The sequence below is a fragment of the Thunnus albacares genome, chromosome 4, assembly GCF_914725855.1.
Source record: "Thunnus albacares chromosome 4, fThuAlb1.1, whole genome shotgun sequence".
NCBI lineage: Eukaryota > Metazoa > Chordata > Actinopteri > Scombriformes > Scombridae > Thunnus > Thunnus albacares.
This window is the reverse complement of record NC_058109.1, coordinates 18,220,622-18,234,775: the sequence shown is the minus strand read 5'-3', so window position 1 is coordinate 18,234,775 and position 14,154 is coordinate 18,220,622. Positions and strand designations below refer to the sequence as shown.

Below are 14,154 nucleotides of genomic sequence, written 5' to 3'. Positions count from 1 at the left end.
TATATGTGAAGCAGCTTTTTAGGACATCTGCTTGTTATTTTCTGAGAGAGCTCTTTGCAATAGGGCTTTTTTGGCAGAATATATATATATATATATATATATATATATATATATATATATATATATATATATATATGTGTGTGTGTGTGTGTATGCAGGGTAGGCTATGTATGCATTTTTAGGTGGTTTTCATGTAGGCAGAACGTGTCACTGTGAATAATTTATCATACAGTACTGACAAGACACGTACAAGCAGCCCATATAGAGTGTATAAATACTGGATATGCATATCCCAGAGTGAACAAGGACTAGTGTGTTTAAACCAATGTGCCTAATGTACACTTGCAGGTCATAAAAGCTCTGTTTTCCAAACGCCCTTAACTCTCTCCCACAGTCACACACTCCCACACTCATGGGGCCCTGTCCAAAGCACGTCTGGGGTGGGGCCCATCAGAGGTGTGTGAGGAATGGGGCCCGACCAGCCAAATGATGCTAGCACAGAGTAGGCTATGTGGACAAAATAACAGGGATACCTTAAAATACAAAGAAATCAAATACATAGGTAGGGTAGACCTGTAAATACCTAAAAGTGGATTCTGCACCTCTCTGACAGTTAAATATCAACAATAAGCAAGTTTGTACTGCTGACTTGTGTTGCAATACCTACAGTGTAAGGTGTTCTTGTTATTTTGTCCATCCCATATGTTATTAAATGAAGGGCATTGATAGAGTTCTTGGAGCTAGAAACATGACTTGTTTAAACTGGCAACCAAAGAGAGAGATTATCATTGATGATGCAGACTTTTATTGTGGATTTGCAGATGATTAAATGTAAGTTCCAGTGATGTTTTTGTATGGCACTGTGACTGTATATCTGCAGAACTTACTGTATGAAGGTCGACAAATCAACCACAACCACAAATCAGCAGATAATCTAAATGAATGCAGTGGAAAATATTTAAAGATGCTCAACTCTTAGCAAGTACTTAACCTATTTAACTTCCTCAACTTTGGTTTTCTAACCACTATAAACTTGCACAATAAACATACACAAATATAGCCTACAATTCTGGTACACATAGAAGTTCCTACAGGCCTTTCAACACCATGATTTAGAGACAGCTTATTTTTACAAATTGCCTTTTAATTACCTTTAAGCTGATATTTGATCTTTTTAAAAATAATTAGGTTATTCAATACATATTTCCACTGAACTGTACATTTATCATGTACATATTTCTCGTCGGGTTTTTTTTTTTTTGTAGATGTAATGTCTGTTAAGCACTTTGTAAGCTTGTAGTCAGAAAAATCAACCACACATTCAGCCCTTATTAAAATACAATTAAAGATATTTTATCAACAGTGATAAGTCGGCCTCATGGAGCTGATTGGCACATACTATTGGGTGCAGTACTATTCCTAAACTGTAGGGGAAGCACTGCCTCAGGTTGCGCTTTCCTTCTCTGTACACAAAAACAATACAATCTCAACTTCCGGGCAGGAGTTTTCAAACAACACTAGCTTGCTAGCTAGCCGTTACACATTTTTGCTCAGGGAACTACGGCAAACTTTGCTGAGTTTTGGGTAAGACTATTTTTGGAAAATAAATTTCTTTTTGTTTATTTACTCTATGCGCACATTTTGCATGAAGTTAGTATATTTAGGTTTGCTTTGTTGTTAGGAAAGCGGCAAGCCAGCTAAGATAACAAGCTAACAGCCGCTCGTCCTGCTTTGTTTCATACATTCAAGCGGCGACGCTCAGCGACTGAGTTTGCACTTCTTACACTTTCAGCCCTGTTAATAAAGGGAAGATGGGAGTTTGTTGTTCTTTTTAACTTTGATTACTTTCATGTTAATCGGACCAAAATCCAAAGTAAATTTTGACCTCCTTTGGTTTTTGTAGCTAGCGGGCTAGCCTGTTGTTTAAACCGGTCAGCTATGTCAGCGAGCTCCAAGAGGAGAAGAGCTACTTCACCCTCCAGCAGTGTCAGCGGAGGAGGAGACCTCGACGATGCCTCCTCCTCTACTCCTGGAAGTGGCAGAAAAAGAAGAAGGATCTCCAATGTTCCTCCTGTAGATACGGTAAATGCACTAGATTGTTGATCGTATCATGGTTTGTTGGTGTTTTTAAAGATTTTCAAAGGATGTGGGATCGTCTCCGGCATCACACGTATGCTTTTGAAAATATTCAAACTGGTATTAAGGATCTTAAATTACTTTTCCAGATTGCTGTATGCCATGAGCTGTTCAACGCTGTCAGGGACCACAAGGATGACCAGGGGAGGCAACTTTGTGAAGTTTTCCTTAGGGTACCAAAGAGAAGGTATTGTGATATAACCGCCTGGATCAAGTTTAATACTTCATACTGGAAGATAACTTGGATACCTGCCATCATATATATATAACTCTGCATTTGATATTAAGATCTGAAAATCTGACTTGTGGGTGGGTGTTGCTCGGCAACTCATTCAGACAAATAAAACATTATGTACTCTACTGAATAATGATAGAGGAAGATTATAGTAACGTTTGTGCTCTCTTTTTCTTTTCCAGGAATCAGCCTGATTATTATGAAATGGTGTCCCAGCCAATTGACATGACAAAGATTCAGTATAAGCTGAAGTCAGAAGATTATCAGGATGTGGAGCAGCTTACTGCAGATTTCCAGCTCATGTTTAACAACGCCAAATCATTCTACAAGGTAGACAGAAAATAGCACTTCCGCTTTAAACCTTTTTTCTAATTGAGTGTTTTTAAGCAAAAATGCCAAAAATTAGCTGGTTTCAGCTTCTCAAATGTGAAGATTTAACGCTTTTCTTTGTCATACATGATGGTAAACTGAATGTCTTTGGGTTTTGAACTGTTATAACTGATAGTTTTCACTTTTTTCTGACATTTCACAGACAAGAAGATTAATTGAGAAAATAATCGGTAGATTAATCTTTAATCAAAATAATTGTTAGTTGCACTTCTATAACAATTGCTATGATGTTTGTTAAAGGTAAATTACATTTTTCTAACATCATAATATAATGTAATGGGACATGTATACTATTAAAGCCACACTTAAAAATTCTTATTGATTCTATTTTCTTCTTTATGTTAAATAATCTAGAGTGACAGTGAGGAGTATCGAGCTGCCTGCAAGTTGTGGGAGGTATATTTGCAAACAAGGACTGAGTTTGTGCAGCCTGGAGATGGAGATGAGGATGATGAGGATGCTGATGACATGATGGATACTCCGGGGATGTCAACTGAAGATGAGGTAAGTTTGTTTGCTCATTAGATTTATTGTTGCTGCCTTGCCACTTATATCCTTTATTTATGTATGTAACATATTAAAACATAGAAAAATAAGGTCTCTATCATTTTAATGAACAGAAATGTATTTCAGTGTCTTTATATGTTGGGGGTGTTTCTGAAAAAGATTCATATGTTTCTCATGGAAATATGTCTTTGTTAATAAATTATAAGGACCACCGTGTTGTGTCAGAACTAACTTATACATAAACATCCTTTAGAACTCAACTGGCAGTTTGAAGGAGGTGTTGGAGCAACTCTTGGAGGCCATAGTGTCACACACTGATCCCTCAGGGCGTCTGGTCAGTGAACTGTTCCAGAAACTGCCTTCCAAAGTGGTGAGTCCCTGAAGAGTTTATGGGCCTCAAATGATGCCCCTGAAACTGTTACTCAGCCCAACAGACACTAATATAAGAATATTTACCTTAGCTGCCCTTATTGCACTGTTGGTCTCTTTGAAAGTACTGTAGTATTTACAGTCTTATTACTTTTTTATGGTTTTATTTTATCAGTCTACAGCACTGTTCTGTATTTTCTCACTCTGAGTGTCTTTGTCTTTCCCAGCATTACCCAGACTACTATGCCATTATAAAGGAGCCAATAGATCTGAGAGCGATCGCTCAAAGAATACAGGTAACAACTCACTTGCTTTTATGTGCATCAGTCTTCTTAAAATTCACTTAAGTCAGAACATCAATCATGTTCTTTTCTAACCAGCGCTAATTCATTTTATTTGCATAGATTGGATACTATAAAAGTGTCAATGCTATGGCCAAGGATATTGACCTGATGGCCAAAAATGCCAAAACATACAATGAACCCGGATCTCAGGTTTTTAAGGTAAACTCTTTTCTTATTTTTGATTTGTTTGTTTTTGGAACATGTAACAATCCAAATGTTAACAAATGTTCTCTTATTGTGTAGGATGCTAACACCATAAAGAAAGTCTTCATCCAGAGGAAAACTGAACTTGAGCACGCTGAACCCACTAAATCCAGTCTTCGCATCAGGTATTTACTTCCGTGAGTTTTTGGTGTATTCTTTTCATCACCTAATACAGAAAATTATTTGCTGACTGAAAAGTAAATCGACCCACATGCTTTGTTTCTTGTGTCTGTACTGTGACCGTTAAGAAATCGCAGGTCTGGCCAGGGCGATCGACTTTCTGGCGTCAGCGTAGCGCTCCAGTATGGCTCTGAGAGTGAGGACGACCCAGTGCTCTCTGGCAAGTATCAGCACTTTGGGTAGCAGAAAAACATACCTCGTGTTTGTGTTTGAAAAAATAGCACTTTAACATGTAAATGTTTGCAGGCTCTGTGTGCTATGATGAAGGAGAGTCGGAGGCTGAGAGTCAGAGTTCTAGTATGGAGATGAGCAACCCAATCTTCCAGCTGTATGAAGCCGTGAGGGGCGCCAGGAACAACCAGGGGCAGCTTTTCTCTGAACCTTTCCAACAGCTGCCCTCTCGCAGGGAATATCCCGACTATTATCAGCAGATCAAACAGCCCATTGCTCTGCATCAGATCAGGTAAGGAAAAATCATTCAGCGGATTCAGACAGTATTACATCAAGAAGCAAAATGACAGATTGTTCAAAAACAAGTTGGTGGCTTTTATTGATTGGGATATTTAATTACACCTAGTGTTGGGGTATGAAGTCACACTGAAAGATTCGGTTTTGGAGGAAGCTCAAGTCTTTAATGGCCTTTCATTTCTTCTTTTTTTTAGGGCAAAAATGAAGAATGGAGAGTATGAGAGTGTAGAGCAGATGGAAACTGACCTTACTTTGATGTTTGAGAATGCAAAACGCTACAACATGCCTAACTCAAGCATTTACAAACGGGCCTTTAGGCTTCAGCAGATCATGCAGGTAATGACTTTTGCATCATGCTGTGTCAGGTTCTTCTTGAAGATGTTTTCACTCCACAGTTCGGCCAAGTAAAAAGATAAGAAATGTCCACTGAGTTATCTGTCTGTCGATCTGTTTCTATAGGCAAAAAAGAGGGAACTTCTGAGGAGAGACGATGATGATGGAGACAGCATTCTGTCAACTGATGCAGGGAGCGTCAAGAGAAAAAGGTATAAAAGTTTTTGTTTTTCTCCTTCTGTCTGTTCTTCAACTTCTGCGTGCATTGCTGTTTCTCATAAGCATGACAATGTTTTTCTGTCTTTTCAAGACAACAAAATACATCAGTCCTGAATTCTTGGTTTTTACGTTCTTGCAATCACACTCCTGGTGTTGCCGTCCATGCTTATTGTTGTTCTACTTTGATTCGTTTCAAGCCACAAGAAAAACGTCAAAAAGAACCGAATGAAAGCCCTGTACGCTGCAGTGACTGAGGCAAGGGAAGCAGGCACCAATCGTCGTCTTTGTGATCTTTTTATGGTCAAGCCATCCAAGAAGGACTACCCTAGCTACTATAAGGTCATCCTCGAACCGATGGACCTGAAGACTATTGAACACAGCATTCGCAGTGAACGCTACACCACAGAGGAAGCTCTAATGGATGACATGAAGTTGATGTTCCGTAACGCCCGGCATTACAATGAGGAGGGATCTCAGGTAGGACATGTAGGGACAAAAAACACTGATAAAATGTGCAACTTTCATCTTTGCTATTAGCTAATGCACAGCAATCTTTGCATGTGCTATATTTTTCTGACACTAGTACCTATTTATTTCTGTTGATATAGGTGTATAATGATGCTGACATTCTAGAGAAGATACTGAAGGACAAGCGCAAGGAGTTGGGACCTCCGCCTGAAGAGGAAGATGTGGGATCTCCCAAATTGAAACTAAGTATGTTTGATCATACCAGCGTTTTTGCATGTTTATACATTTTACATTACTGCAGACCATTTTCCAAACAAATTTAGATCTTTGGAATGTGTTATTCCTGGCTTGAAACATGCTTGAGTTGACATCATCACAGTAAATGTGTCCACTTTTAGTGATACTTAACATTATTCTTCTGTAAAACAGTGCAGATGTTTTGAAATGAATCTGGCATTAGTGCAACATTGGACAGCTGCATCCACACTTCCAAGTGGAGGAACTTTGTTGAATTGGTAACTCCATGAGGGGTCACCCCTTATCTCTTGTGCCACCATCAGACCAGCCTTTAACCACCCTGTTATACCATCAATACAATGGAAACTGTGAAAGTAACCGCTAGTTGAGGAGATTGGGTTGAAGTGGTTTGAGTGGTTTCATATTGCTATTGGTCCCACTGTGTCTTGGCATTACTCATGTTTTTACAAATATGGTTTAATTTAATTAATTCTGTGTGTAATTATTTCTTTAGGAAAGAGTGGTGTCTCTCCAAAGAAGTCCAAATACCTCACCCCTCTCCAGCAGAGGTTAAACGAACTTTACGATGCTGTGCGAAACTTCACTGACCGTCGAGGTCGCCGCCTGAGCACAATCTTCCTCCGTCTGCCATCTCGCGCCGAGTTGCCTGACTACTATGCTACTATCAAGCGTCCTGTCGATATGGAGCGCCTGCGAAGCCATATGGCAGCGGGCCGTTACCAGGACGTTGAAGCCCTGGTGGAGGACTTTGCTCTCATGTTCAACAATGCCTGCATGTACAATGAGCCGGAGTCTCTGATCTATCGGGATGCTCTAGTGTTGCATCGGGTGCTGCTGGAGACACGTAAGCAGCAGGAGGGAGGTGAGGACTCCGGGGCTCCTGCTGTGGGACCTCTGGTGCGAGAGCTGATCAGGAACCTGTTTGTGTCCGTGCTGGGTCACCAGGATGAAGAGGGCAGATGCTACAGTGACTCGCTTGCTGAAATTCCTGCAGTGGATCCTGCCGCCCCTGAAAAGCCACCGCTAAACTTTGATGTCATCAGAATGAACGTGGATCGTGGCCGCTACAGAAGGTTGGACGTCTTCCAGGAACACATGTTCGAAGTTCTGGAGAAGGCAAGGAGGCTGCACAGGTATAAATACATTTTTGAACCTCTTCAGAAGCTGCACCGGTAAAAGTCGAGTTTTGGTTCTCAGTCTAAGTACAAAAAGAACAGTTGCAGAAATGGTTTAATTGAAACGGCTAATAACAGGCCACTAAAATGTGCATCAATGTTTACATAATGTCCTATTTGCATTTGCAGGACTGACTCAGAGATATTTGAGGATTCAGTGGAACTACAACAGTTTTTCATTAAGATCAGGGATGAGCTATGCAAGAATGGAGAAATTCTGCTGTCCACCTCGCTCAACTACACTTTAAAACACCTGCACAGTGATGTGGACCAGGAAAAGAGGGAGAAAATCCCTAAAGAGATTGAGGAGGACAAGGAAAAGAAGGAAGACGACGAGGAAGAGGACAACAAAGGTGTGTGAGCTTTGCTTACAATATACACAGTCTTGAAGAATATGATAAAATGTTGAGGTGATGGTAATTTGAAATCATTGTATTTCTCACCCAAAGAAGGTTCCAAAGCTGAGGACCTGCCAGGAGAGTCATGGCAGTCAGAGTCTGAGTCGGAGCGTGTGTACAGTCAGGACTGCAGCTTTGAAAACAGGACCTACCATGTGGGAGACTTTGTCTATGTGGAGCCATCAGAGCCGAACCTTAAGCCACACATCGTCTGTATTGAACGTCTATGGGAGGATGAAGCAGGTTACCAAATCATCACTTTTTTTAGCAATGCTTTTTATTCATGTTAATCAGCTGGATACTAATCAGATATCAGTGTACATGTATGAGAAACGGCAAATATTGGATCTGTTCTGTCACTAGTTCTCATACATAGAACATAATCAGTAACAGTAAAAGAAAAAAATTAGAACAGGTTCTTTTGAAATGAAAAGTTACTTTTCAGTTTGGATGGAAACTTAACATTTAAAACATTTTACTACTAACACAAAGTGGCGTTTGGTTCTACCAAACAAATTATGTCAAATACAGCACTAATCAAAATAGATATGACTCACTGTGGGTTATTTTAAATAGGAACTTCATTTAGACAGTAGTTGTTTTTTTAATCAGTAAAAAAATTATATCAATGATTTCAATTCTGTTTTTGTGGTTTTACTGCTAATATGACCTTGACCTTTTCTTTCTGCATGAAGGTGAGAAGTGGCTCTACGGATGCTGGTTCTACAGGCCCAGTGAAACCTTCCACCTGGCCACACGCAAGTTCCTGGAAAAGGAGGCCTTCAAGAGCGACTACTATAACAAAGCATCCATCAGTAAAGTCTTGGGCAAATGTGTGGTCATGTTTGTGAAGGTAAGACCCCCCCCTATGGAAACTGAACCACACAAAGAAAAGTTTTGTTTAACACAAGGATCTGTTGACCTACTCATGATTTTTTTTGTTGTTGTTTCTGTAGGATTATTTCAAACTTCAACCTGAGGGCTACAGAGCTGAGGATGTCTACGTCTGTGAATCCCGCTACGCTGCCAGGAACAAGTCGTTCAAGAAGATCAAGATATGGGCCATGCCCCCAAGCTCTGTGAAATTTGTCCCTCGAGAGGTGCCGTTGCCTGTTGTCCGCGTTGCTTCCATGTTTGCCAAGCCTGACCAGGAGACATTTTCATATACAGACAGTGGCAGTTTTGTGGACAAGGTGAGATGACAATATGATTTTTATATTTCTAAAGATAAGTGAGGTTGTCACTTCTGATCCTGATGGTAAATCTGCTTCAAGACGAATCAAATTTATTTCGGATGTTTTCATATTTTATATTATGCCACATCCGAGTCCTCATATTTCCTCTATGCTTTCCTCTATACTTGATAGTTTGGCCTTTTTCTGTGCTGCTTATAATTGTCTGTGAGCCTGTTAAATTTATTTTCATGGAAAATGGGTCATTGTAGCAGCAAATAAAAGGACACAACAAAGATAAATTGTAGGTTCAGATAATGGACTTTCATATTTAGCTACGTTTGGACTGAATCCCAGGAGGTCTGCAGAATCAGGACGCTAACCCACTAACCAAGTTCAGTGTAACACATCTATAGTCAAGGTAAAAATGAAATAGAACATCAAGAATGTTTTGTCGCTGAGCAAGAACACCGTCAGTTGACCTCGACTACAGGGGATTAATTAACTCAGAGATTGTTAGCAGGCATGTCTTGACAAGGAGCTGGCTAGCAGTGAGAGTAGTTAATTCCAAGTATAAAAGTTTGTTTGTCACAATATAAACAAACATCTGAGACCTTTGTGTGTGCATGTTTATTCATTTAGGAGAAAGAGGATGTCCCGATGGAGATGAGTGCAGCTGAGCCCGGCTGTCAGCACTATGAGCAGTTGCGCTACAACAACATGTGGTTTAAAGTGGGAGACTGTGTTTACATCCAGTCACATGGTCTATCTAAGCCCCGAGTTGCCAGGTGGGTGAAGGTTTATTTGTGCTCCCTGTTGTTGAAATGGATTATCATATTGGGCCTATATGATTATCATGGAGTCTTTAACTATCGATAATGTGGCTCCCTTGTCTGGACTGTAGGATAGAGAAGCTTTGGGTGCAGAATGGAACTACTTTCTTTTTTGGACCCATCTTCATTCATCCTGAGGAAACCGAACACGAGCCCACAAAGATGTTCTACAAGAGAGAGGTGTTTCTGAGCAATCTGGAGGAGACCTTGCCAATGACCTGTGTCATAGGTACTGCATTCATACTTCATAGGACTTGTGCTCACATATCACAGTGAACATCCATCATGTACTGAACCTAAATTTTCACCCTGCAATTTTTTAAATTCATGCTACAGACATAATTTTCACTCAAGAGTTTGAGTCCCACACAGTTCTGACAAAGTTTTCTCCTTTTCATATGCTCTCAGGCAAATGTATGGTGTCCTCCTTTAAGGACTACCTGTCATGCAGACCAACCGAGGTTTCGGAAGAGGATAACCTGCTGTGCGAGAGCCGCTACATTGAGACTGAGAAGCAGATGAAAAAGTTCAAGGGGCTAAAACGTTTCTCATACTCTTCCAAAGTGGTGGAGGATGAAATCTTCTATTTCAGGTTAGTCAGTAAAGCAGAACACTTATTCTGATTTAAAGCTTAAACAATTTCTTGCCCAGTCAGAAATTCTTTTTTGTCTTATACTGGTACCATGTGTAGGAAATTGATAGTGCCACAGAAGGAAGCATCCCCCTTTTTGGATAAGAAGATAGAAGAGCTTGAGGTTAAACTGGCAGATATGGAGGATGCAGATGATGATATGGAAGACATGGATGAGGAGGAGGAGGCTCCAGCGACGCCTTCTATGCCTCAGATGCAAACCCCAATGGCAACCGATATGGATGTCATGCCGTACACACCTTCCCAGGTACCATACACCCCCAAGGACACTACAGCCTTCTCCCGAACCCCAAATCTTATGTCCAAAGGCTTCAAACTGCTGCTCCTGATATTAAAATAAACACACAACCTGTTTGATTTTTAACTAAACTCTGTTTTTTCATAAAGACCACTCCGAAAGTGAAGGGCTTATCAAAGAAGGAAGGGGCCAAGAGGAAGATCAACATGAGTGGCTACATCCTGTTCAGCAGTGAAATGCGGGCAGTCATCAAGGCTCGACACCCAGATTACTCCTTTGGGGAACTGAGTCGACTGGTGGGCACTGAGTGGAGGAACCTCGAGGCTTCCAAGAAAGCAGAGTATGAAGGTGAGAGGAGCAGCTGTACGTGGATGCAAAAGTTCTTGGATGTGAACTGAGGTCAAGACATAATTATTTCTTTATGTTGCAGAACGCGCAGCCAAAATAGTGGAGCAACAAGAGCGTGAACGGCCACCCCAGAAGCAAGTGTCCCCAAGAGCAGGTACCCCCGTAGGGGCACTGATGGGGATGGTGCCTTCGCCTAGCACTATGGGCATGATAAACCAGACCATGACACCTGTGTCAGGTAACCCCTCTCAGAGACAGCACGAGTGCTTGACAACATGGCAGCAGGGAAATGAGGCTGGACTGTTTACAAAGCGTAATCTTCTAGTTTTCTAACCATTAGAAACTCAAAACTACATTCTTAAAACAAAATTTTTTCTTCTTTTGCTGCTGTTTCATATTGTTTAATGTTTATAGTTTTTATTTTCACTAGCTTCATATTTGACATTGCATGACATTGACCGCATGAATAACCTTATTTTAAAATTTTTATTTAACTTTCATGCTTGTTTTGCCTGCTAACATTTTAAGCCCATTTGTGTCATTGGCCCCTTTCACACATGGAACCTTTAACATTAACAAGTTTGGTTATTCCAGCGAGGCGGTAGTTGTTCTTCATTCACTTAAAGGTCTCTTAGACGGCAAAATTCAGTGTCAACTTTTCTCTTGTGTTGTCATGACCACTTGGGGAATGTTGAAATAATCATTTTCTGTGTCGGCACAGCTGAAGAAAAATAGCAAGTTGGGGGGAAAAGAAAAAAGGAAGAAGACTTTTATGAATTTCTACAGAAGCTGCACAAATGATCAAATCATCACTGTTTAGTCATTCGGTTATCAGCTTTGTGGTTATGTACAACCATCATCAGTAAGAACAGAAAATTAACATGCTTTAGCTGGGATTATTGCTGCTTTTGTTACCACTAAAGTTAAGTAGAAAGATATTTAGATGTTTCACTTCTCTTGAGCAAATGTGGGCAAATCGACTCAGAAACGTAATGCCAGAGCGTTTATGGCTTAAGGTGAATGTGCGAAAGGGGCCGCTGTGTGCAGAAGTAGTGCATGTTATTTCATAGTCAGGTGCATGTCACTTATGCATGGATATGTTGTTGTCCTCTCCTCGCCCTCTTCCCCAAGGCATGATGGGAGCTTACGGCCCACCTTACATGGCCTTGCAGGGCCCCCATGAGGGTTTGTTGAGTGTGGCCCCAATGCCACCTCACCCCACAGGGGGGCCCCACCTGCCTCCTCACCATCTCCAGCAAGGTATGCCTGGGTACCCTGGCATGCTTCATCAGGGTAAGGGCCACTGTCCCAGCCACACCTGCTCAGTCACATCCAATCGTGTCTCTCCTGCTGGAGGGGTTTACCTGGTCCACAGGCTGCACAGCCTGATCTACTCACAAAGCAGTCAAAGCTTTCTGGTCTCAAAGTGTACTCACACCCCACACCTAATATATACAGGATCCACATTCACACATGTAATGCATGTGATACCACTGATACACATCAACTAATATTCAACTAATATTCAGAAACTAACATTTCATACAAGTAATTGTAAAACCTACACTTAATATTTGTTTTGGTACAGTGTTAAATATTAACATAAAGCAAACCATCACAAGTAAACCACAATTACCAGACAGAAATTAATTATTCTCATTTAACAGGTATGATGGGTGCTGGTATGAATGGCATGGCAGGAAGTCCAGCATCAGGAAACTTTATGCAACAGGTGAGCCCTGCTTTGCCTGCAGGTTTACATACATAGGTCACATACTTTTGAACTGTAGATGAACTTCTTACCATGAATACTGATAATGTTGTTGCATAATCCATCAGCATTCTGGTCGTCTCTGCTGCAGCAACAGTGGTTTTAATGATAGAGCCATTTGGCAGTTATATCTAGAGTGCTTATGTATACAAATAAAAAGAAAATAAATGGTTTATATCTTTTTTTTATTTTATAATTTAGTATTTCACATACTGTCCACATGCTAAGAAAAAAGGACTTGTTTCATTTCAGCCTGGGATGTACAGCCCAGGACAGCATGCTCCTCCACCGTATCCTGGACAGGGCCAGTTAGGCCAACCCTCACACCTGCAGCCCACCACGCCCATGTTTGTGGCTCCACCACCAAAGACCCAGAGGGTGCTCCACTCAGAGGCCTACCTGAAGTACATTGAGGGCTTGAATTCAGAGTCTAGCACTGTCAGCAAGTGGGACCAAACACTCAAAGGTGTTGTGCCTTGTGTCATCTTTTCATTTTTATGTACTACAGCTCGGGTTGTCTGATTGTCGGTCTGTGTGTGTTTAGAAGCATCAATATTGACAGAATAGAAACTTCATACAGTATTTGCACCACAGGTTACGCCCACATGATTTATATGTCTTTTTCTACATAAACGTAAGATACTAAATTCATCGTATTAGGTCCTGTTTTCTTTTTAAGTTAAGTCAAGTATGATGATATAGAAATGTTTGCTGTTACTGATGGTATGATTACCGTTGACATTGAAATCAACAACAGTGCATCACAGAAACAGATTTGTGAAAAATAAATAAATATAAAATATATACATAAATATGGAAAGTAATGTGTGAAATTACTTATCAACCATAAATGTGTCATGCCTTTGTGTGCTTTAAAAATTAGAAACATTAAACTGCTCACAAAAATAAGTACTTTAATCAAGAACCCTGTGTTTCCGTAACAGCACGAAGGCGAGATGCTCACCTGACCAAAGAGCAGGAGAGCCGGCTGCCAGCTCATTGGCTGAAGAGCAAAGGAGCGCACACCACCATGGCGGATGCACTGTGGCGCCTGCGTGACCTGATGCTGAGAGACTCTCTTAACATCTGCCAGGCGTACAACCTGTAACCTGCAGGGCTCGTACCACTTGTAACCAGCTCACTCACTCACTGCTATGTCCCTGAAGCAATGGAGTTTAGGAAGGTTTATAGACCATAGAAGCAATATTTTATAGTGAATCATGATCAAATTTATATTTATTAGCTAGCATAATGAGCTTGGTAGTTATTTGTGTGTGCATTTTCATTTCTTTTTTACACCATTGGGATTAATTTTGCTGCAAAACCAGTGTTTTTGGCTGATTGATACTACCAAAATAAAATTCCGGATACCATGTTTATATGCTGTGTGTTTGTTTTAAATTGCTTTAGTTACCAATTGCTACTTGTGAATGTCAATGACTAGTTTTCAATGGCC

General features: G+C 40.7%; 1 protein-coding gene across 3 annotated transcripts; it reads left to right on the top strand.

Moving 5' to 3' along the window:
• Positions 1 to 1,464: 1,464 nt before the first annotated feature.
• Positions 1,465 to 14,077, top strand: pbrm1l (polybromo 1, like). Of its 3 annotated transcripts, none has more exons than XM_044348500.1 (30): positions 1,465 to 1,584; positions 1,904 to 2,082; positions 2,226 to 2,323; positions 2,554 to 2,701; positions 3,116 to 3,265; positions 3,522 to 3,638; positions 3,865 to 3,933; positions 4,042 to 4,140; positions 4,225 to 4,310; positions 4,434 to 4,525; positions 4,612 to 4,828; positions 5,028 to 5,169; positions 5,293 to 5,378; positions 5,583 to 5,862; positions 5,994 to 6,099; positions 6,605 to 7,244; positions 7,416 to 7,639; positions 7,739 to 7,927; positions 8,380 to 8,537; positions 8,641 to 8,877; positions 9,499 to 9,644; positions 9,761 to 9,918; positions 10,098 to 10,281; positions 10,381 to 10,588; positions 10,729 to 10,927; positions 11,010 to 11,165; positions 12,059 to 12,220; positions 12,595 to 12,659; positions 12,951 to 13,164; positions 13,643 to 14,077. In XM_044348500.1, the coding sequence occupies exons 2-30, from the start codon at positions 1,939 to 1,941 to the stop codon at positions 13,804 to 13,806; spliced, it is 4,938 nt and encodes a 1,645-aa protein (XP_044204435.1). In that variant the 5' UTR covers positions 1,465 to 1,584; positions 1,904 to 1,938; the 3' UTR covers positions 13,807 to 14,077. The 3 variants fall into 3 exon arrangements, with proteins under 3 accessions (XP_044204435.1, XP_044204434.1, XP_044204433.1); XM_044348499.1 differs by having other exon boundaries at positions 7,736 to 7,927; XM_044348498.1 differs by having other exon boundaries at positions 4,225 to 4,322; positions 7,736 to 7,927.
• Positions 14,078 to 14,154: the final 77 nt, after the last annotated feature.

Bases quoted from the DNA above. Each gene is read 5' to 3' on its own strand.
- pbrm1l (XM_044348498.1), top strand. From the start codon at position 1,939: ATGTCAGCGAGCTCCAAGAGGAGAAGAGCTACTTCACCCTCCAGCAGT. The intron at 3,266-3,521 runs GTAAGTTTGTTT...AACATCCTTTAG, and splicing joins GGATGTCAACTGAAGATGAG to AACTCAACTGGCAGTTTGAA. The intron at 11,166-12,058 runs GTAACCCCTCTC...CTCTTCCCCAAG, and splicing joins GACCATGACACCTGTGTCAG to GCATGATGGGAGCTTACGGC.